The 22,120-nt window shown below is 58.1% G+C and overlaps 1 protein-coding gene across 1 annotated transcript in view; it reads right to left on the minus strand.

Annotated features, from left to right (window-relative positions):
* MDGA1 (MAM domain containing glycosylphosphatidylinositol anchor 1) overlaps nucleotides 1-19,706 on the minus strand; it is a 53,974-nt gene extending 34,268 nt beyond the window's left edge. The window contains exon 1 of the mRNA XM_012658134.1: nucleotides 19,640-19,706. Coding sequence (XP_012513588.1) covers nucleotides 19,640-19,706 — 67 coding nt within the window. The remainder of the gene's footprint in view (nucleotides 1-19,639) is intronic.
* Nucleotides 19,707-22,120: the final 2,414 nt, after the last annotated feature.

The following is a 22,120-nucleotide window of genomic DNA, read 5'->3' on the forward strand; positions in this document are numbered from 1 at the left end:
GAGGATCACTGGAGGCCAGGAGTTCAAGCTCTGGGTGGCAGAGAGGGTTTATCTCTTAAAAAAAAAAAAAAAAATTCTATAGCCCGAGACCCTTTGAGACCCTGTTCCAAAGTCCTGCTTGTAAAACTCTCTGGCCTGGGGCCTGGCCGCCCAGCCCCACCAAGCTCTGCCAGTCCTAGAGTCCCCATCACTGTGGTGCACTTGGCCCTGGTCCCTGGCAGCAGCCCAGAGTCTACATCTGACCAAGCCCCACCCGTCAAGGCATACCTGTTGAACCAAGCCCACGGGAGGAGCAAGGCTGGGGTAGACACGGCCTTGGGTGTGGGGTTCTGGTCCAGGCACTTGCCATGACAGCTGTGTGACTTGAGGCAAATCACTTAGCCCTCTAGTCTAGAGCCTCAGTTTCCCTGCTATAAGATGGTACAGGAGTGCTCCCTGTTGTAGTAAACACAGTAAGAATGGAGTGCTATGAGCGTTGCACATGCCGCCTAGTAGATACCTGAGTTTGGAATAAAACCAAACTCATGCCTCAGGTGTGTCCACCCCGAGATGGCCCTCCTGTTCCAGTGCGGAGTCCGACAGCACCCTAAGTGACCCAGTCTCACAATCACTAGGGATAGGGCACCTCCTGGGTGGGACTGAAGACACGCTGCCAGACCCAGGTCAGCAACCCGGAATGTAGCACCCAGGCCAGAAAACGGAAGGAGCAGTGGCTGTGCTGAAGCAAGGAGCCCCCAAAGCCCTGCCTGGCCTGAAGGCCCGGTGGGGCAAAGGGCTAGAACATGGCTCGCTCCAAGCCGTGTGGAGCTAGACCCCAACCTGGAAGCACAGGGCTGAGCTTGGGCCGCCAGCACAGGCCTGGATGTGGGGCCCAAGGGCAGGCAATGGGGCTGAGCTGAAACAGACACTGGGGACCCTGAGCCCTCAGGTGAGAACAGGACGGTGGTGGGCGCGTGGGAGTCCTTTCCACCCGGTACAGTCAAAAAGCAACCAAACCTGCCAAGAACTGGTTGGAGGCTCCGTCCAGCACTTAACTTGATTAAACCCCCATTTCCCCCACGTAAAACAGAAGCCAACAATATTAGGCTCCCAGTGTCTTATTAAGTGAGATGACATTTAACAAAGTGCCGTGTAAACTGTAAAGTTCTGCATAGATCGGGTCTTATTATTATTAGGTGCTGAAAGACCCAAATATGGTTCAGGAAGTGAAAATTGGAAGTTAAAAAGCAGGTCATAACGCACCTATGAAACCAGTGAAAATAAATTAAAATGACGAAATCCACCGTGGCTGGGCTGTGCGCAACACCAGCTCAAACTTTCTGTCGCACAACCCGGCGGTGTGAAATGAGAACCATAAAACTGCTCCTATCCTATGACCTATTAGGCAGTCTCACTTTGGGGAATAGGCCCCAAGGAAATAATTTAAAAGGCAGAAGTAATTCACATGAGGATATTCACGGCAGAGCTATTTAAAAGAAAAGGAAATTGGCTCCTTTACCCTAATGCCCAGCAGCAGAGAAATGGTGACCCAAACTCCCGCACCCCGATGCAGGGGGTGCCCTGCGGCCATTAAAGTGACAGGTCTGAGGGCTCGGTCAATAGCTGGAGACGTGTGTAGGAGATAAAGTCAGCCGAGAAAACAGAATGGACCACCGTTTACTGCTATGTAAAAATATATTGACAGGTATGGGCAGGGAATTTAGAATGAATGGTTAATGTTTCATGGTCATCGGGCTGCTCTTTTTTCTATGAAGTTGTTTAAGAGGATAATAATAACAATAACAATAACTGGGAAAGCAAAAATCAATCTAGCAGCTTGAGAGCAGGGGGGGCCTCAGTCCCTGGGACAGAAGGGGAAGGGAAGGAGAAACAGCTTTTTCTGGGGGGCCTCCAGGCAGCACTCCGATCCCCCGCCCCAGGTCACTGTGGGTTCCTGGGTAGGGCAGAGCTCCAGCTCCTGGAACGCACCCACCCAGCTGCAGGGTGGGGACGGGGGTGCTGCAACCTGACTGCTGGAAACCCCTCAAAGCCACCTCTGCATAGAGTTACAAGGGTCCTCCAGGCCAGGCCTCGGACCTAGCCCGAGAGGTGGCAGGAGAATTAGTTCTGAGGTTTAAAAACCAGGGAGCAGAAGAGTAAGGACCCGATTAGCTTTATGCCCCCTCTCCGTCTGCTTACTTGGGGATGCCAGTGCTGACTGCCCCCCACCACCCCCAAGGGCTGAGAGCCACTGCTCGCCCCTACGCTTAGATTAGTGGGAACGCGCCATCTCCTGCTGACCAAGCATCAGGCTGAAATCTGGGAGCCGTCCATGACTTCTCTCCTCCTCCCACACGCCGCACCCAATCCACCAGCGAGCCTGCCGGCTTTACCTTCAGAACCCATCCCAAATGCGCCCCCTGCCATGCCACCCGAGTCTTAGCCGCCGCCGCCTGTCCTGCCTGGATCGTTGCAGCAGCCTCTGATAGGTGTGCCCTGCACGCTCCCTCGCCTGGCATGGCCTGTTCTCCACAAGCAGGCAGAGGGTCCTTCAACAACACTAAGCCCGATCCCATCTCTCCTCTGCTCACCCTGCTGTGGCGCCCGTGTCACTAGGAGTCCAAGCCAGTGCTTCCGAAGCAGCCTGCCACGCCCTCCGCCATCCGCTCCCATCCCCACTTCACCTCCTGCTGCCCTCTCTTCAAGCAGGCCTGGCCCGTTCCCTCCTTAGATCTCCTGCCTGGCTTGCCCTTCCCCGGTGCCCAGGGCTCCCGCTATCACTTCCTTTAGCTCTTCTGAGAGGCCCTCCCTGCCTCCCCACCGAGCTAGCGTGACCAACCGCACCCCATCATTCCCGACCCTTCCCCTGCTTGTGCGATCTCCGTGACACTGACGCCCAACACGTTAAATAGTCACTTGTTTATTCTCTTCCGTATCCTCCTTTTCAAAAGGCAAACACCCCTGGGAGGGAAAGCACATTAAATCCCCGAAAGGGATGAACAATCTTCTTTTTTTCCAACAGTCAGTTCAGGAAACATGAAGTTTAGGAACATGTTTTCTTTAGCATCAGGTATATTTATAAATCAGGAAATGTAATACCTGCTCCTGCTTAAGTATTCTCTTATTGGCTTTTTTTTTTCTTCATCACTGAAGGGTTTCCTCTCCTTTTTAGGCTAAAATTTTAGAAACCACATAAGGGGCACGCGCCATAGGATCTGATTATAATGCTGAACCTCTAACAACTTGTAAATGACTTGAAATCCAGTAGGCTGAGGGAGAAAAGAGAAGGACTTGGGGATGAGGAAGGCCAATTGGACCAGTGTTCAGTCCCAGCCAGGGGCAGAAAAGTCGTTGCCACTAGGAGGCCCCTGCGGGCTGTGGACGTGGGAGGAGGGGGCTGCCCGCTGGGAGGAAAGGGAGGTCTGGAATGCACTGTGGGGTGGGTGGCAGTAAAGGGCTGGGTGCAAGTCCTACCTGGCTCCCAGCCCTGTAAATTAGCTAACAGGGAAGATTCTTCCTATAAATTTCCCCAGGGGAAAATGGGAAGAGGGCTGGAATTCTTCCACCCTTTCTCCTGGGCCAGGTCTCAGTCTCATACCCTCTTTCTCCCACTATTGTGCCACATGCCTGTACACAGAGCCTCCCGTGCCACTTCCCTGGTGGCAGCCTCTGTGACTCAGCAGGCGACAGCATCAGCTTCCTGAGCCAAGCCCCAGCACTGGAGTCACTCACTTTGCAAGGCCGCCTCTGAACAGCCGTGGTCATTGGCTCCCACGTGCCAGGTACAGGGCCAAGACGGGCTTTCCACATGTCCCTCACTTCCTCTTCACCACAGCCCTCTGAGGAAGGTGCCATTATTAACCCTGTCTCATGCATGGGGAAACCAAGGCATGGCATAAAACCTGGCCAAGCTCACACGGCCAGTGAGTGGCTGAAGTAGAACCCAAACCCAGGTCTGCTTCGGAAACCTCTGCTCCTGTCCTGAGCCACTCTGCCTCCCCACGCTCCACCTGAGGAGACATGATTATTCATCGACTTTAATATATTTAGTTACTTGATTCTGTAATTAGACCTTGGTGGTGTCACGGAGCCTGGCAAGTCAGTGCAACAGCTGACCTCAGAGCTGCTAGTCGCTGCCATCCTGGTGTGAAGAACTTCTCCAGTTACGCCCTCCCTGGGAGGCTGATGCAGGAGGTGGGGGCTGTGCTGGACCACTTGGCCGACCCTTCCCAGAATCCTCCTCTCTGGTTGCCATGGCGCCACCTCTGCAGAGGCCTGGGGCCTGGCAGGGAGGGGAGGGCAATGTGGGGCCAAACGAAGACATCCAGAAGGAAGGAAGCTAGCCTGTTCGTGGGGTCCCTCTGCAAAAGGGAAGCTGCAGAGGCATTGGTTCTGAGACCCTCAGTCACCAGGGCCACCCTCAGGTGAATGGCAGAAGCCACTCCCAGGAGGAAGTGAGGACTGAGCAGAGGTGGGTGAGGGAGGTGGCAGGTAAGCAGAAGGGTGGGAGGAGCACCAGTGAGGAAACTGAGGCACGCGAGGACGACTGGACCATGCAAGGACTAGACACTTGGCAGCACCAGCCCAGTGCCCAGCAAACAGTAGGTACTTAATAAATGTAAGCCAGAGCTGCCATTATTGTAGGTGCTCAAAAGAGGCTCCCTGGTGTCCTAACCGGAGAGTCTCAGTTGCTCAGACCAGGAAGGAAGCTCGAGCACTGAATCGCGAGCTGCGCTGGGGGCTCTCCGCCCTGCACGCACGGGGCCTTTCACAGGTGCCAGCTCCCCTCCGAGCCTCGGCAGCTGTTGCTGCACGGCTGGCCAGAGAGGGCTTCAGGAGAAGAATAGGCCCCCTGCCACTTGGCCCAGCTGGGGCCACTGTCTCAATGTGCCCGGCCCAGCCCCCAACCTGGCACGGGCGCAGTGGGTGAGCGCACGTCTGGCGCAGGCCCCAGTGCCCGGGAGAGAGGCTCCGAGCGGGCGGCTTTGTGTTTTGTGAAAATCAAATCCACAACTGAGCTCTCCAGCCAGGCAGGGCCTGCTGGGAAGGCTGCTGGGCCTCCCTTCCCGCCCCCCGCCGGGGGCCTACCCTCCCCTCCTCAGCCCCCCCAAGAACCATGGGGAGCACCAGCTGCCACCCCGGCTGGCATGGGGGGTTGAAGGGGACGGGCCTGGGCCCTACTCTGGCTGTGCCAGGGTTTGCCCTTCCACCCTGACCCCCTTCCTGCCTGGAATAAATTGGAATACAAATCAGAGGGAAACGCTTTCCTCTGTTTGAACAAATTGCTATGGATTCCTCCCTGTCTCAGGTCAGGGCTCGCGATGGGGGATATTTTCACTCGCCGACTGCTAATAGACTCGGGAGAAGCTGCCGGATCGATAGAGGCCGGGAAAATTAGCCAGGAGCTCCAGGCCAGCCGCGGCCTGCCCTTGCCCCCCACTTCAGGTCTCCCGGAAAGGGTGGAGGCCAGCCACACCCCGACCGGTGCTGCGCGCCCGGGCCACCCCCCTGCCTGGGAACCGCTGCGAGGGCAGCCAGGGGCTGTCTGGAGGGGCAGTGGGATAAAGGTGGGCCCAGAGAAGCCCCTGAGAAGGTCTGCGGGGCACACACACACACATACATGGGCCCTTGTGTGCACATCATCATGCATCGACACACCTACAGCACACGCATGCTCACGTATATTTACGTGTGCACAAAAAATACAAATAAAGTGCGTTTGCACAGGACAGAGAACCTGGAGAATGTATTCCAGTTCCTGTCAAGGTACCCAGAGAAAGCAGCTACCTTACGCCAGTGGTCTACACACACACACACAGGTCTCCGACAGAACGAGGGAGAGGAGACAGTGGGGGTGCAGCCCACCCTCATCCCAGCCTGTCTCACAGCCCCTGTCCCTCAGCTCCCCGGGAGAAGAGAGTGAGCCACACAGGCCTCCCTGCCCAGGGAGCTCCTCCTAGGAGGCGGATGGCCTGATCAGAAGAAAGCCACGCACTTCTCTTGCCTGCTACCCTAGCCCACACATCTCTCTCTCTCTCTCTCTCTCTCTCTCTCTGTCTCACACACACACGCACACACACACACACACACACACACACACGCTCACACCCCTCAGTAAATTAGAGCCCGAGCTGTCTTAGGAGGTAGGCCCGGGAGAGGAAGGTGTGCTCGCCGGCAGGTAGAGCAGCGCCACTAGCTCAGCAAGACCCCTTCGCCTCGGGCTGCTGGGTCCTGCCTCTTAAAACTGAGCAGGTAGGACCAGGTAACCACTAAGCCCATTACCTCTGACTTTCTATGATTCCAGACTGGGCCCCCTATTTGCTGTGTGGCTTGCAGACTTCTCTTGCCCTCTCTGAGATTCAGGTTTCTCTTCCAACAAATGATTACATTTACCCCCTGATCCCTCCTGGCTCTGTCACTTTACGAGTCTAGATCATCTCTTTGTCTTGCTCTCTGCTGTATTCTCAGCACCTAGAACAGAGTCTGGCACACGGGAGGTATTCAGTAAATATTGAACGAATTAATTAATCTCAGGTTCCAGCCGGGAGTGAAGAGACAGGAGGACATACACAACAGGGTGGCGGTGCTGCGGGGCTGGACCCAGGAGGCTCGGGGATATTCAGGGGCACAGGCTACTCTGGTCACGGCCCACGGGGGAAGGCTGGCTCCTCGGGAGGGAAGTGGACAGAGTGCAGTTGACACTATGACCCACCCTCTAACCCCCAACAGCCCTGTCACCCAGACAGCCCTGCCTGCAGAGAGAAGGAGCCGTCCTGCAGTCTCAGAGACGGTCCCACCTCTGCTAGTGTTGAATTCGGCACGGTGAAGAACAAACGATCGTCCCTTTCAGGGCAATGACCAAAGGACCGCGTATGTTCTGGGTTTGTCCTTAGTGATCCCCAACCCTGTCCACAGGTACGAGGCCCCCTCAGTCCTCCAGAGAGAGCCTGAACTCTCTCCGGACTGTCTCGGGGAAATGGACGCGTTGGGATTCTGGTCACAGAATCCAAGGCAGTAAATGAGCAGCTCCCAGGTCCGGTGGCCACGGGAGAGCTTTCCGCCCGGGATCAGGGCTTGTACATGCAGCCCAGATGAACCCTAAGAACAAAGGGCTCTGCAAAACGGGCTGGCCCTGAGAAAGCGAGACTTTCGGCTCAGGTGAGACGCGGTCCGGGCTGCCAGTGCCCCACCAGACGCCCTCTCCTCCCAACGTCGATGTCGCCAGCCAGCTCCCCGCTGCCAGCGCCCGCGCGCACCTCTCTGCCAGGGGCCGTCCCTGCCACGGCAGCTCGCACCGCCCGCGTGCACGGTGGGTTAGGAGTACCGGGAAACTAGCACTCCCGGGAGCAGCCTCGCCCGGTGGCAGAAGGGAGTGGGCGTGCACACGCCCCAGCTCCCCCGCCCCACGCTGGAATAGCTCTGAAGCGTGTGTTTCGCACTGCGTCCCAGGGTTCCCCAACCGGCTTGGTGACGCACCTGTCACTGCTCTCCTTGGCCTCCCCGTCTCACCCCCCCATTCCTCTCCCAGAGCGTCCACGACTCACCTCCCAGATAAACGGCAGCACTCAGCTACCTACCTCAGGGTCTGCTTCCGGGGGAACCAAACTAAGACCCCGAGTCCAGGTGGGTTTTGACTGTCCTCGGTGTCACTACCAAATCTCTCACACGGCCCCAGGCCAGAGCCCGCATATGGCCTAACAACCCCCCCACACATACGGAACACACTGCCATCGTCCTCTCCCTCCACCCGTCACCCCCTCGAAACCTCCTCGCCCGAATCCTGTGAGTCAAGATCCAACTCATCTGATCAACCGACCTGCGCCGTGGCGAGAAGGCTCAGGGCTGCCAGGTACTCCCACGGAAACTTCTGGAAGCAGTGGCAGTGTTCCTGCTGGCTCACTGGTTAGCGACTCTAAAGTGGAACCTGCGGGCAGTGTGACGCACTGATGGACCCGGTGGGGACCGGCAGCAACCTGCAGTCCACACCGCCAGGTAGGCTCACCTTCCCACTGACCGGGGGACCTCCCCAACATTTCCACCGAGGGCTTCCAACACCCAACCAGACTCCTGGACCCAGAGTGAGCCCCAGGTCCTGTGGTCCAGATGCAGTGAGGCCTGGGATAAGAAATGAGGTCGGCAGGGGTGGGGCAAGGATGACGGAGGCGCAGGCATAAAACGAATACCATGCGGACATGCATGGCCTCTCCTGAGCCTGGAGATGACACAGCAGAATGAGGACGATCTAGCTTTACAGTCCTTTGACATGGTTTTAACTTCAGCCTTGGCACCTAATTGCTGTGTGACCTTGACAAGCCACTTGCCTTCTCTGGTCTCAGTCTCTTACTGCACTGAAGCTTAAAGATCAGATTCCAGGTCACTTAAGGCCACTGGCTGGCAGCTGAACTCACTCCTTGCCATACCCTTGTGCCCCTCCTCGTGGCCTTTTCTGTGTCTACCCTGTGGTCTTGTGCTAGAAAGGAGAGTGAATCCCTTGCCGTGGCACCTGGTTCACAGACCTTCAGCTTGCCTTGCGGACTTCCGTATTTTGCCAGAAGGTAGACTAGCCTCCCCAAGGTCCCCCTGCATTTCCCTGGAATACCAGAGTCAACCCCAAGCAGAGGGGAGCAGAAATTCAGTTCCCCCACCTCTCCCTTCTGCACATCCCTCTCAGAGGTGGGGAAAGTGCTTTCATCAAGAGTTTCTGAAGAATCATCTGGGGAGCATCTCAGGGCCAAGGAGATATTCAGGTTCAGCTCAGAGGCCTAAATCTTTCTGACAAGAGGTTGTTACAACAAGTTGAAATAAGGTCAGACAATGACAAGAACTTTCCAAAACGGAGGACCAGAGACGCTGAGCAAACAGCAGTCGAGTCTCGGGGTCTGACGTGGGTGTGGGCCTGCGGAGAGGCAGAAAGACACACCGTTTGCCACTACAGCGCTCTCTGGCCCGTGGCTTCTGGCACAGCCCCTCCATTTCTGCTCCCCAAAAGCAGGACGCTGCTTTTTCTGGATCCACAGAGCTCTCTGGCTGCTGGGACTGAAAGGAGACACTGCTAGAGGAGACAGGTCCCAACCAGTGGCAGTCAGCAACCCCACGGAAGTGCGGACAGCGTGGGGGCACTGGCAGACGGGAAGCTGGTGGGACTCTCCCGCGAATGTCTGGGTGACCCAGCAAGTCACTTCTCTGCTCCGGTCTCGTCTTCCCTAAGGTCCCTTCTGGGCATCCTCGGAGCTGCCAGAGCCCCCCAGCTCCACCTGAGCTGGCGGCGTACGGTGGGGCGGGAGGAGGGTGACAGTTCACATCTCCCTGGATCCCTCTCATCCGAGAAACACCAACTGACCGGGAGGTGGGGACTCGTGGCGAAGACTGATCATTGTCTACCTAATGTCCATTCCCCCTTCTTTCTAACAGAACCCTGATACTTGCTTAGGCGAGAATGCACCCATCTAAAAGACTCTATTTCCCAGCCTCTCTTGCAGCTAAGAACGGCCAGTAAGATGTAAGCAGAAGTCACTGGAGGCGGCTTCTGGGAAAGGTCTTTAAAGGAAGCCAGCTCAGCTGATGGGCCTGCCTTTGAAAGGTTCCTCCCTTCCTCCTGCCTGCAATGTGTCATGATGTCTGAGCCTCAGCAGCCCTTTGGTGACCTTGAGGCAAAATGTTCTCAGGCAGAGGTTCCCAAACCTTGCTGCACATTCGAATCACCTGGGAATCTTTAAAAAAAAAAATATGCTGATGCGTGGTTTCCACGCCCAGACATTCCAATTTAATTGGTATGAGGTGCAACCTGGGCATCAGGATATTTTTAAAGCTTCCCAGATTACTCTAATGTGCAGCCAAGTTTGAGAACCACCACTGTAAGGACAGCAGAGCAAAAAAATGAGAGGAGCCTGGAGAGCCTACCTCTAGACCTCGGAAATTCAACCTTAATTCGCTTAAGCCTCTGTAGCCAGGTCTTTGCTTCTGTTACAGCAACAGAATGTGACTCCTGCAGCAGGACTTGGGGTCCTCCTGCTGCTCCCATGGGGCAACCCATCCGCCACACCACAGGCTGAGGAACAAAAATCTGCCAGGTAGTGCCCTCGGGAACCTCACGCTTGGGGCACTGGACAGGCACTCAGCTTGGCATTAGGCAGGCTTGAGTTCGAAGCCTGACTCCACCATCTGCGCACTGTAGGGCCCTGGGCAAGTCTCAATCTGAACCTTGGCTTCTCCATCTGGAAAACGGAAAGGACTGCTTCCTCCCGCTCAGCTGGGAGCTCCTTGGGGGCAGGTGCCATTCACCTCTGCAGCCAGTACTCACCAACCCTTCCAGGCACTTAGTAGCTACTTATTAAACCTGTGCTGGTTTTACATTGAATTGCTACTAGGCACTCCAGCTCTGAAATTTTCACTTTATTCTTAACCAAACAAGGAAGAGAACAAACAAAAGGGCCACACTTTGAAAAGGTAACAGAGGCTGGGCATGGTGGCTCATGCCTATAATCCTAGCACTCTGGGAGACTGAGGCAGGAGGATCACTTGAGGCCAGGAGTTGAAGACCAGCCTAGGCAACATAGCAAGACTCTGACTCTATAAAAAAGATAAAAAAAACTCAGCCAGGCATGGTGGCATCCACCTGTAGTCCCAGCTACTGAGGAGGCTGAGGCAGGAGGATCACTTCAGCCCAGGAGCTGGAGGTTACAGTGAGCTACGATCGTGCCAGTGCACTCCAGCCTGGGTGACAGAGCGAGACCCTGTCTCTTTAAAAAAAAAAAAAAACAATGAAAACTGTATTTCTGAGGCAGTCCCCATCTCTCCAGGTTCAGGACGAGAAATCCCTTGGTTAGAACCAGGAGAGGGGCAGTCTCCCGAGCTCCTGGCCTCGACTTCCAGTTACACCGTTCAAGTAGAAAGTCTCCCTGCTCGGCTTTTCAAAAATAGTAAGTGGGATTCTTTTTTGAGATGCCAGGGTCCAGACGAGCTTGGTTGAAAGCGAGCTTGAGCAGTGACCTGGAAAACCCGGAAATGCCCTCAGAAAGCCCAAGGGAAGAAGACATCTGTTCTAGCCTGACTCACTCGTGCACACTGTCTGCCCCAGGCGTGCCCAAGCACCAGCTGGAGAGCTCTTACGACCACAGCTGCCTTGGTGCCACCTGGAGAGTGTCTGATTCAGGAGGCCCGGGTGGAGCCAGGCATCTGCGGTTTAAAAAGCTCTCCAGGTGGTTCTGACGTGCGCTGAGGCTGAGAACCACTTCTCTACACAGCTACCAACCCTCCAGATAATCAACGCATCTCGGCTGAGCCGCTGGGACTGGAAAGGACCCAAGAGGAGCCTGAGGTGGAACCCTGGAAGCACCCCCGGGCCTGCCCAAACCACCGCCACCCCCCAGGGTCACCCACCCCTGCAGCCCCAGCCTCTCCCAGGCAGAAGGCTGGGCGTGGGCAGCGGGAACTGCGTTCCAGCCCTCCGTGGCCCGCCGCATTTCTCAAAAGCGCAGCCTGCACCGCCTGCTTCCACATGCCACCCACACCCGGAGCTCCCTGCCATCTGCCTGCCACCCCTCTGCTCTCGTGAGACAGAGTCCCCGTAGTTCACCTTAGAGTTTACAAAGTGCTGTCACTCTCGGGCTTCTCCGTAATTCCAAGAGGTGGGTGTGCCTGAACCAGCCTTCCAGACAGGGCAACTGAGGCCCACAGACGTGAGGCTACTGTGCAGGACCCTCAGAGGCAGCAAGCTGCCCGCCTGGCCCTCCACCCGGTCTGCCCATAGGAGCCCAGTCCTCTCCCTTTACGCCCTTGCTGTGCAAAGAGCGATCCCTGGGCCAGCAGCCTCACGTCACCCAGTTTTTCAGAACCTGGCTTTGGGCAGGATCTCAGCCAGCCCCAGCCCCGCTGAGTCAGAACGTGCATTTTCACAAGATCCCCAGGGAGTCCTGTGCACGGAAAAGTCTGGGGAGCCCCACTCCGTGCTGCAGCTGCCCGGAGCTCCCCAGCCCCAAGGCTCTCTCCTCTCGTCTCCTCCTCCACGCAGGCAACAGCTCTTCCCCCACGCACTCCGTCCCTGACTTTCGGGTCCATGTCCCCCGCAGGGCTACTCCCTCCTCCTACACACTGGTGCGCCCCACGGCTCTGGCCTCAGCTCAGTCCTTCTCTCTCTCTCTACTCTTTCGTCCTTGGCAATTTTATTCCACCTCATGGTTTCAACCCACATCGTTGTGTGGACATAATTCCAGATGTGCAAATCCGCCTCTTCAGAGTTGATCTCTCTCGAGCACCAATGCGCATGTCCACCTGGCCTGTCAATGTCCCTTCCAGATGTCCCAGCACCAGAATCCCAAGTTCAAAGCTGCATTCACATTCTCATTAAAACTATTTATTGACACTCTGGGAGGCCAAGGCAGGAGGATTGCTTGAGCTCAGGAGTTCAAGACCAGCCTGAGCAAGAGTGAGACTGCACCTCTACTAAAAATAGAAAAATTAGCTGGGCATGGTGGCATGTCCCTGTAGTCCCAGCTCCTCAGGAGGCTGGAGCAGGAGGATCACTTGAGCCCAGGAGTCTGAGGCTGCTGTGAGCTAAGATGATGCCACGGCACTCTACTCAGGGTGACAGAGCAAGATTCTGTCACAAAAAAAAAAACAAAAAAAAACTACTAAGGTCTTGCCAAGTGCCAGGCATGTGCTCAGGGCTTCCCAGGCACTGTCTCCTGAACCCTGTGGTGAAGTACGATCATCTCCATGTGACGAGTGGAGAAGCCGTGGCTTAGAAAGCACATGGAACTTCATACTTCATGGCCTCTTACAGCTGGTGCAGGGCGGCGCTGGGATTCAGACCCAGGTGTCTCACCCAGAAATTGAGGCTCTTAACTCCTTCACTGCCCTGAACCTGTCCGACTTTCAGTGGCTTTGTTCAACCTGTTATCTCGGTGCCCAGTCTCCCAGCTCTAAACCTCAGAGCCATTTTCAGCTTCCATCCCTTGCCGAGCTCTTGCCAACACGCTTCTAATGCCTAATGACGGCACAGTCTCGTTTGTTGCCTTTTGCAACAGCCTCTAACTGGCTCCCTTCTCCCACCCTCAACCCACCCGCATCTATTCGCTACATGGCAGCCAGGGGGATTCTATTTAAAAGGTGGCAGTTCATGAACCATCTCTGCTCAGACCCCTCCTGTGGTCCCCTATCTCGTTCAGAACAAAACCCAAAGTCCTCACACAGTCTTCAAGGCTCCAAACGGTCTGGACCTCCTAACTCTCTGCCCACCCCCTCCTACTCCCCTCCCCTGGCTCACTCCGCTCCAGCCACTCTGGGCTCCTCGCGTTGCTCAAACAGCCCAGGCACGCTCCTACTCAGGGCCTTCGCATCTGCTGTTCCCCCGCCTGGAACACACTCCTTGCAGATATCCGCGAGGCTCCCTGTGGCTCCCCTGAACATCTGTACAGCCCCCTCCAACACACAGCTTCACAGCTACCCGCCCAAAATATGGCTCACATCAACCCATTTCCCCGTTCAACACTCTCCTGACAGCTTCTCCCAAACCCAGGGTTCCAGCCCCCTCCTCTCAAGCACAGGCTTTGCAATTAGCAGCTCTGAGTTCAAGTCTGACTCTGCCACTTGGACAAGGGACTTCATTTCTCTGAGCTCTCAGTTTACTCTTCATTAAAATGAGCTGATGAATGACCCTTTCAAGGGGTTATGGTGAGGATCGAAGAAGATAATGCATCTTCACGATCTCAGCCTGGGTAGTCAATGTTAGCAATTTTTATTATTACTGCTTTACTGTTCCAACCCACCTGCCCCAATTCCCTTTCAACCTATGCTCCAGCCCAGCTGAACAACTCCCTGCCCCCCCACACCCAGGTTCCTTCGCCTCCATGCCTTTGCCACAATGTGCCGTCCGCCCGGGAGGCCCACCTCAATCCCCACTGCTATTTGTCAAGGCCGGTTCAAACGCTCCCTCCTCCACGAGGCCCTGGAAGTAATTTCTTCACCTTGAAAGTCTCACAGCCTTGTATCTGTCCTTGCCACGTGGCATTTATCAAGATCTTCCAGGAACCACCATCTCGTATGTGATTCCCCTCCCGTCTCATTCATCTCGGTGGCCCTGCCAATGCCCGGAACCGGGTCTTGCTCAAGGTAGCGACTCGGTAAATATTTAACGAACGGTGAGTGAAAGGAACATCACACTGCCTTCCTTACCCCCACATCAGAAGCTGCCCTGGGATCAAGTCTTGGAGCCACTTCTTAACAGCTGTATAACCTCGAGCAGGTCACAAACTCTTAGAACCTCAGTGTCCTCATCTGTTAAATGGAGACAATAGGCACATGCTGACCTCTTAGAATGTCACGGGAAGCAAAAGCTATAGAAGCATGAAAATGCTTGGTAAGGCATCTGGCACTTACACACTTAGAAGGGATTGTTGTTATAACCAACAATCCTTCCTAAGAGGTTCATTCCTCTCTGCACAAAAAGATGCCTGAAAGAACCATCATGGTTATTGAGCGAGTTTTCCTTTCTTTCTTTATATTTTTATGTATTCTTTGATTGTTTTGCAAAGAGCACATGTTACTCATAGTAGTTACTCATAGTGTTACTCATAGACTTGGGGAAAAATAAGATTCCATTGTTTTAAAAAAAAGATTCATTCCTTTGAGCTAAGCAGTGCTCTTGCCTCCCATTTCAGCATTTAAATGCCACAGGAGCCCCTTGGTACCTAGAACCTTCCCTCAGCAGGTGTATGCCTGCCAAGCAGCGGCTTCTGATGACGGGGAAGAAGATGCAGAAGGGAGCATGCCCTGGGTTCACGAAGAGGCAGCCCTGCAAGGGCGCTAGCCGCCCGCGCACCCCCAGCACACAGCCTTGCAGGAGCAAGAGCCCACCCAGCTAAGCTGAGTCCCACCCCTCTGGCCAGGGAAGACCTGAGCGGAGCTGAGAGTACAGAAAGTGTGGCTTTGGCCACGGGCAGCTGCTCAGAGACATAGGTGGGTATGTGGCAGCTGGAGGGAGGCCTGGAGCTCCAGAAGGCCCTAAGGAGTCCCCTTTCGCTCCAAGCTGAGGAATTAGAATAATGCTCACACCTCGGATAGGGTGAGGCCCACGAGAGCCCAGGAAAGGCAAGAAGCAATGTGGCGGCCAAGCCCTCCCCCTGCTGGCCGCACATGGAGCGGCCACGCCAGCCGCCCAGGGCAGGGCCCCCAGGCAGTTACTTACACACTCGCACACCAGGCACCTGGCACCTAGTCAGGCCCAGGTGTCCAGAGGCAGGTGGGGGGTAAGGTGGGGCTCTTCCGGGACGGAGGGCCCCAAGATTCCATCCCCCAGGTCCTCCGTCTTCACTGGGTGGGGCATTTCCTGGCCCAACCTCGGTGAGCCCAGCCATGAAGAGATGGAAGTCAGGATGGGGGGGGAGGCAGATGGGGGGGATCCTCCTGCCTCTGTCTCCCTCCTCCCCGCCCGCCCATGCCTCCTGGGCAGCCGGAGAAGCTGGGGCTGCTACCACTGCCCGGATTTCCACTCCCGCCCCCAGGTATTGATTTCCTGCATCATTCATTTGCTGGGCCTTGGTGGCTGTGATTAGCTCCCTCCATTCTCCCTACGGAGCTCCCCCCCGCACCCCCACCCGTCCCTCCATGTTCCAGCAAAGCAGAGCTAATACCAGGCTCTAAATGAGGCTTTGCCACCCCGGCCCCAGCAGCTCACAGCCGAGCCTGGCCAATTACACGTGGACTCTTGGCTGTCCCTGGCCTGCTCGCTCAACAGTGCTTTCCCAGCTAATAAAATCCCCTCTAAGCAACCGCCTCCCCTCACCTGGAGCCCCCACCCTTCCGTGAAGCACAGACTCCCAGCCTGTAATATAGGAAGGGACATTGTGAGGACCCTGAACCTCAGGGGGGCTCTCCAGCCTGACACCAAGGCCTGGGGAGCCTTCAGGCTGGCTCAGGGGCAACATCAACTTGGGCAGGGGACGATGCCATCAAAGCAAAGACAGCTGGCATTTGCAGACACAAGGTGCTCGCTCTCTCAGGTGCAATTTCTGTAACCGAGAAGGAAGAAGGGACAGAAGTGTGGACCTTCTTGAGGACATTAAGAAAACTCTGAGCCTTCTGTTAGCCCGAGGGAACCAAAGTTTTCAGATGTGATGCCATCTCCAGAGGAATAGCCAGATGTGGACAACAGTTTCAAGGCATGGGGTAGGAACTCGGTGAAAAATCCCAAGTGCCGACGCCCAGATCAACACCCAGGAGACAGCACTGGGAGACTCACTTCCTGAAGTTCCTTCTCCACGCTCCCCAGAGGAGGGGAAGAAAACCTGACTTGGTGATAATTTTGTAAGCTATGTTGCTCTTGTCAAATTATTCAACATCTGTCTTCATGTTCCTACAAAAATTAGCATAGGATAGTAGTTTCTGATGACACCTTTGGTGAAATATTTTGACTTCCACCAGTAAGTTGCAAACAACCTGTCTTAAGGATAATGTCAATTCCCACTTCTGCATATTAAATAATCCAGGGGTTTGTTGTGTTTTTGTAAGGGAGAGGAATCCCACCAACCTGCCTGGGAGTCCGGCTGCTGTGAGAGAGGAAGGGAAGCCCGGACAGAAGAGGGGGTGTTCTCTGACGCTATCCACACTCAGGGTATTCCTCCTCCGCTGCCTGGCTACTGCCTTTGCCCCAGAACTAGGTCTCTGGGACCAGCTCAGCCCCCCAGCCTGCCAGAAAGCAGATTACAAGATCCATCCCAGAAGACAACAAACTGGGCCAGGAGATCGGGAGGAGGGAGGGAGACTGGTTCCAAATGGACCATCTGGTCCAGCACTTGGCTGCTGTAGCATCTGTGCCCCAAAGAAGAACAAAGCCACCTGGCCAAACCAGAGGGCCTTCCCAGCCCTATTGCAGACGCGGATCTTACAGAGGACGGGTGGACCTTCCAGAGGAGCGGGAAGCAGGGGGCAGAGCTCCAGGCACCTGCCTCCCACCAGCCTCAGCGTTTGGTCCCAGGCCAAATGTCCATAGGTTTTCCCTCCACCGCCTGCTCTTCTCCGCTCCTCAATTCAGCCTCTGCATTAATCGGCCCCTCCCTCAGCCACACGAGCCTGGAGGTGGAGAGGCAGGCGCCCCCTCCCCAGGCACACGTTTTTCTTGGGTCCTTGAGTGAAACCTACTGCCTCCCTTCCAAGGCAACACTGGGCTTCCAGCCTCTTCTCCCTTCTAGGGCTGCAGCCTGGGACTCCATGACTCTCCCTAAGCAGGGACCCACAAAGAGTACCCCACTGCCCCGCCGGAAGCCCAGTCCTAGAGAGGCTCCTTGGGGAGGAAGAATTTCAAAAAGCCTTTCCTCCACCTCCCCCCCAACACAGGTCTTCATTCATTCAAAAAATAACTGGCGAGGTGTGCGCCAGGCACCATGACAGCGGGTGCTGGCCCCTACATGCTACTCTGTTTCTCAAGCTACTTCATCTGCTTTGAGGGTAGAGGAAAATGAGGGCGGATAGGTAGAAGAACTAAGCCCAGCTCTCCGTCCCACTTCTTTTAACCCAGTCCATTCCTACAAAGATGCTCCTTTCTGCTATATCTGGCCAAAGCTTCTAGCATCACAAGAAACTCGGTGACCTCTTGCTGTCCTCTTCCCCCTCCTACTAAATCTTCCCCACCTCTCCATCACCTCCATAAAGACTTCCCACCCTGCAACTCCCCTGAAGCCCCAACCTTCTCTGAAGCCAAGCTCTCAAAGGAAAGGTGGAAGGAATGTCACCCAAGGGCCAGGGGTCGGCCCCAGCGTGCCCAGCCCTCACTGATTTGCTCTGAGTGAGAGCAACCGGGACCTGAGCACAGGCAGGAGGGGACAAAATACAGAGAGAACAGGGTACAGATAAGCCGCTGGCTGTATTCTGGCCCCAGAGTGCTCTGAAATGAGGGTCCACAGAGACTGTCTCCCAACCCCACCCTCACGGCTGGGGTTTCTAGGCCAGGCCAGAGGAGCCTCCCAAGATGGGGCCCCATGCAGCCTGGAGAAGGCTGGAGAAGCTAGAGGAGATGGAAGACATGGGTTTGCCCAATCTGCACAAAAGCCCACGGCAGGCAGGAGGGGGAGCGGAGGCCAGCAGCCACAGCGAGGGTTCTCCATGCTCTCCAGAGCCCCTGGGGTGTGGTGAGGACACAAAGGCCTCAGCCGCATCCCTTTCAGGCCACCTCTAAGGAAGCTGCGGAGCTGTAGGGGAACCTCGGAGAGAAAGAAGAGGTACACCCAGACCACTGCCCTGGGGAGGCCACAGCCTCCAGGACTTGGCCCGTGGCCTCCTCCCCGCACCCCAGCCTCTCCCAGTCCCCGCTGCATTCTTCCTCCTTCCTGCCACTTCTGGCCTATGTGAGGGGCCAGGCAGTAAGAGACACACAAACTAATTAAAAAGCAGAGTTTGGCCAGATGCCTGGGCCAGCCTCACCAGGGAATTAAGTCCAAGCCAGCTAGCTGTGTAGGGCCAGAAGCCTGTCACCTCCCAGACACCCCTCAGGACACCCCTTTCTCTTGCCAGGCACAGGCAGACAGACCAGATACCTTCCAGAAGGAAGCATTTAGCGTCAGCACCTGAGGCTGGCAGTCGGGAGACAATGCTCCTGCCACCCCACACAGAACAGGTCAAACTGTCCCCCAGATTTAAAGGGGAATCATTAGGCCCTCCAACCCAGAGAAAGGGAGAGAGAATCCTACTCACCCCAGGTACATATCACCAGAAAATGACCTACAAAACGCACCCTGCAGTCAGGAGAAGGCAAAGTAAGAGCCACGGGGCCTTCGGAGACCGACTTTCCCTGATGTAGCGTGAAGGCGCTGTGGGAGGGGTGAGTCTGGGTGACCCTGAACGGATGACGCCTGCCTTTGGGGCCTTCCCTGGGAAAACCCGCGGGACGGGAGGGTGAAGGGGTAACCAGAGTCCCCCTTGGCGTCAAGGAGCAAGGCGTGGGGACGCAGGAGCAAAGCTGCGAGGCAGGAGGCAGAGTTTGGACACACGGCCCGATGGGTGCGTGCCGTGTTCGTGTTTCCCGGGGACGGTGGCTGAACGTGTCCGTGTGCGCGCAGGGAGAAGGAAGGTGGGCTGGCATTTTGTAGCTGGGAGCCGGGGACGGGAAGAACCGGCTCAGGAAAGGTCCGGAAGGGATGCCATGGTTGCCGGCATCGGCTCCGGCTGTCAAGAAGCGAGCAGAAGAAGCGAAGCCGCAGCGACAGCGGGGAAGGCGGGCGCGCCGCCCCGCCGCGGTGCTGGCAGCCGGCTCGCCAGCAAGCCGCGCTCAACTCCGGATCGCGCACCGCTTGTCTTCCACTCCGGAGGCCAAGCCAGGACACAACCAGGTTTCGGCGCAAGTCTCTGCCCCGGCCCCGGGCTGAGGTCTGTCCGGGTCTCCCGCGCCACTGGGTGCTCTCAAGGGTTCCTAGCCACCCCCGCGCCTAGCAAGGTTGGGGAAAGTGGGTACCCGCCCCCCGACATCCCAGCTTTACGCCAGACCCTACGACAGGTCCCTGTGTTTCGAGGCAGCTGGCTCGGTCTCCCACGCCCGGAGAGGGCGGGGACGTGGGCGAACGCCCCGGAGTCCGAGCCGAGCTCCACCAAACCCCGGCAGCGCGCGCTTTGCGCCTCTTGCAAAGTTTCCGCGCGGGGCCAAGCGGGCGTGGAGCGGGACGCGGGCTCTTACCGTAGACTCCTTGTCCCCGGCAGTGGACGGGGATCAGCGCCAGAAGTAGAAGGCAGGTCACCTCCATCTTCACGGCCGGTGCTTCATCCCCGCGAGGCGGCGCAGCCCGAGAGGCGGCGGGGGGCGCATCCGCCGGGGCCCTGCGACGCCCCTGGGTCCCCCCCTTCCCTGAGCGGCGACAGAGAGAGCAGCAGCGGCGACGGAGACTAGCAGACGCAAGAGGCGGCGGTAGCGACCTGGGTTTCTCCTCCGGCGGGGCCGCTGCCCGCGTGGGGACGCAGGGGGCGCTGGCCCGGCCCCGGGTGCCTCGGCGCGCCCAGCGCGGAGGCCAGCGCCCCGGCCCGAGGAGCCCAGGGCTGTCCACGCAGGGCGCCGGGCGCCGGGGACCTCTCCGCGGCGGCGGCGGCGCTGGAATCCAACAGGCCACCGACGACTGGCAAACTTGTCGTCTCCCTGCCCTGGGGACGCCGCTCCGCGGAGCGGGGGCGGGGTGGCCGGGGCTCCGCTCCGCTTAATCCGCCGTTTCCAGTCTGCGGCGGGCGCTGAGGGCTCGGCGGCCCGACCCGAGGGGCCCGGGCTGGGCGCTCTCTCGGCGGCGAAGGAGCCGCGGCCCCGGCGCTCGCGAGCCGGGGAGCGGCGCGGGCGGGGTTCGGCCGAGGGGCGAGCGCCGCGGGTGCCGGGTCCGCGAAGTTAGCCGAGCCGCCGACGGACCCGGGGGAGGAATCGCACCGCGGTGCCCGCGGGAATCCGGACAGCAATTCCCCGCGAGAGGGGCCCCGGAAGGCGGGGAAAGGAGGAAAGTTTGAGTCGTTCGAAGAATACTCGCGCTCTCGCCGAGGCCGGGGCTGCGGCACGAGCGCCGCCCGCCGCCTCCGCGCGCCGCGCTCGGCTCCCGCCGTCTGGCCGCCGCGCTCCCGGCTCCGAGCTCGCGGGAGAGCGGGGCTGCGCCGCGCCCCAAGTCGGTCGTCCCCGCCCCCGCCCGGCGGCCTCGGACGGCGGGGGCCCTGGGCGGGCGGGGCCGGGCTCCGGGGCGCGGGAGCGCCGCGCTCGCTCGGCAACTTGGGCTTCGCTGTGCTGCCGCTTCGCCCCTCGGAGCTTTTCGTGCCGCGCTCCTCCCGCCTCCCGCCTCCCGCCTCCCGCCTCCCGCCTCCTCGCGTCTCCTCGTTCGGTCTCTCGCGCTCCCACCCTTCGTCGCTCGCTCTGCTGTTTGATTCCCCTCCAGTTAAAAAAAGGAGCCAATTAAAGGCAGCCCAGCTCGCCCGGCCCAGCCTCTGTCCAATTTCCTCGCCTCCCCCAGGACCAATTAGAGAAAACACAACAGGGCTGGGGGAAGCGGACTGCCTGCTTTCTTTCTCTCTCTCTCTCCCCTCCCCCCCCCGCCCGCAGCCCCCGCCCCCCCGCAGGAAAATGTCAGAAAGCAGAAATGGATCCATCTATCCCGGGGACAGTGGCGGAGGGACGCGGGTTTCGGCGCGGGCTCTGGGGCCGCGCGCCCGCACGCTCGCTCTTCGCCCGCCCTGCACGCCCAGACCGGCCGCCCGAGCTGGGCGCACCGATCCCCGCACGCCCGCGGGCAGGCACGGCCGCTCGCTGCGGGAACCCAAGCCTGCAGGGCTCTGCACACTTCGCAAATGTTTGGTACTTTGGGGAGGCGGGACCGAAGCGGGGATCCGAGGGCAAGGCCGGGGTGCTGCGGCTCCCGGGGTCCTGCAGGCGCGCGAGCCGGGCCACCCGCTGTCGGTCTGCAGCGCGGTGTGCCAGGCTCGGAAGCCCCCCGCCCCGGCCGAGCCCCCGCCCCCTTCCAGGCCTTCTGGGCCTCTCCCGGGTCGGGCGAGGGGGCCACTGCTAGAGCAGCTGGCCCAGCGGCGGGCCGAGAGGTGGCGCTTGGAGCTCCTGCCCTTGCTGCCACCCACAGGTGGCCAACAGGTTTGCCCGCAGAACCCCTCGACCGGAGCTCCCCCCGGGACACCCCATATTCTCCCCAGCACGCCTCCCCTCAGGACCTCGGGCGCCCCCAAGCGCCCCAGGGGCGCACGTCCTTCCCGCGGCCGAGCCCGGCCTCGCTGCAGCCGCGGGAGTCCCGCACTCTGGGTCTCCGGCACCTCGACCCGGCCTCCCGGAGCGGGGTGGGCAGAGCGCTCCTCCCAGACGCCCACGGGGAGGGGCGCGGGCTGCGAAGCCAGGCGGAGGGCTCCCCCTGGGCCTCTGCGTGCTCCCGGCTCCCGGTCCTGCTAATCTCACCTGCTCCTCCTGTCGCCGTTATTTATCTCGGCGTGTGCGCGGGGATTGCATTAGGGCGGCCCGTGGGAGCGCGGACAACCGCAGCAGCTCGGCGGGGAGATTACAAGCCATCCTCCTCCGGCTCTCCAGAACTACTCAACATCTCGCCTGTGATGCTGGTTCCACGACATTATGCATTTGTCAAAACTCAAAGACCTGTACACCAAAAAAGGGTTAATTTTTCTGCATGTAATTTAAAAC

The sequence above is a fragment of the Propithecus coquereli genome, unplaced genomic scaffold (assembly GCF_000956105.1).
Source record: "Propithecus coquereli isolate 6110/MARCELLA unplaced genomic scaffold, Pcoq_1.0 Scaffold574, whole genome shotgun sequence".
NCBI lineage: Eukaryota > Metazoa > Chordata > Mammalia > Primates > Indriidae > Propithecus > Propithecus coquereli.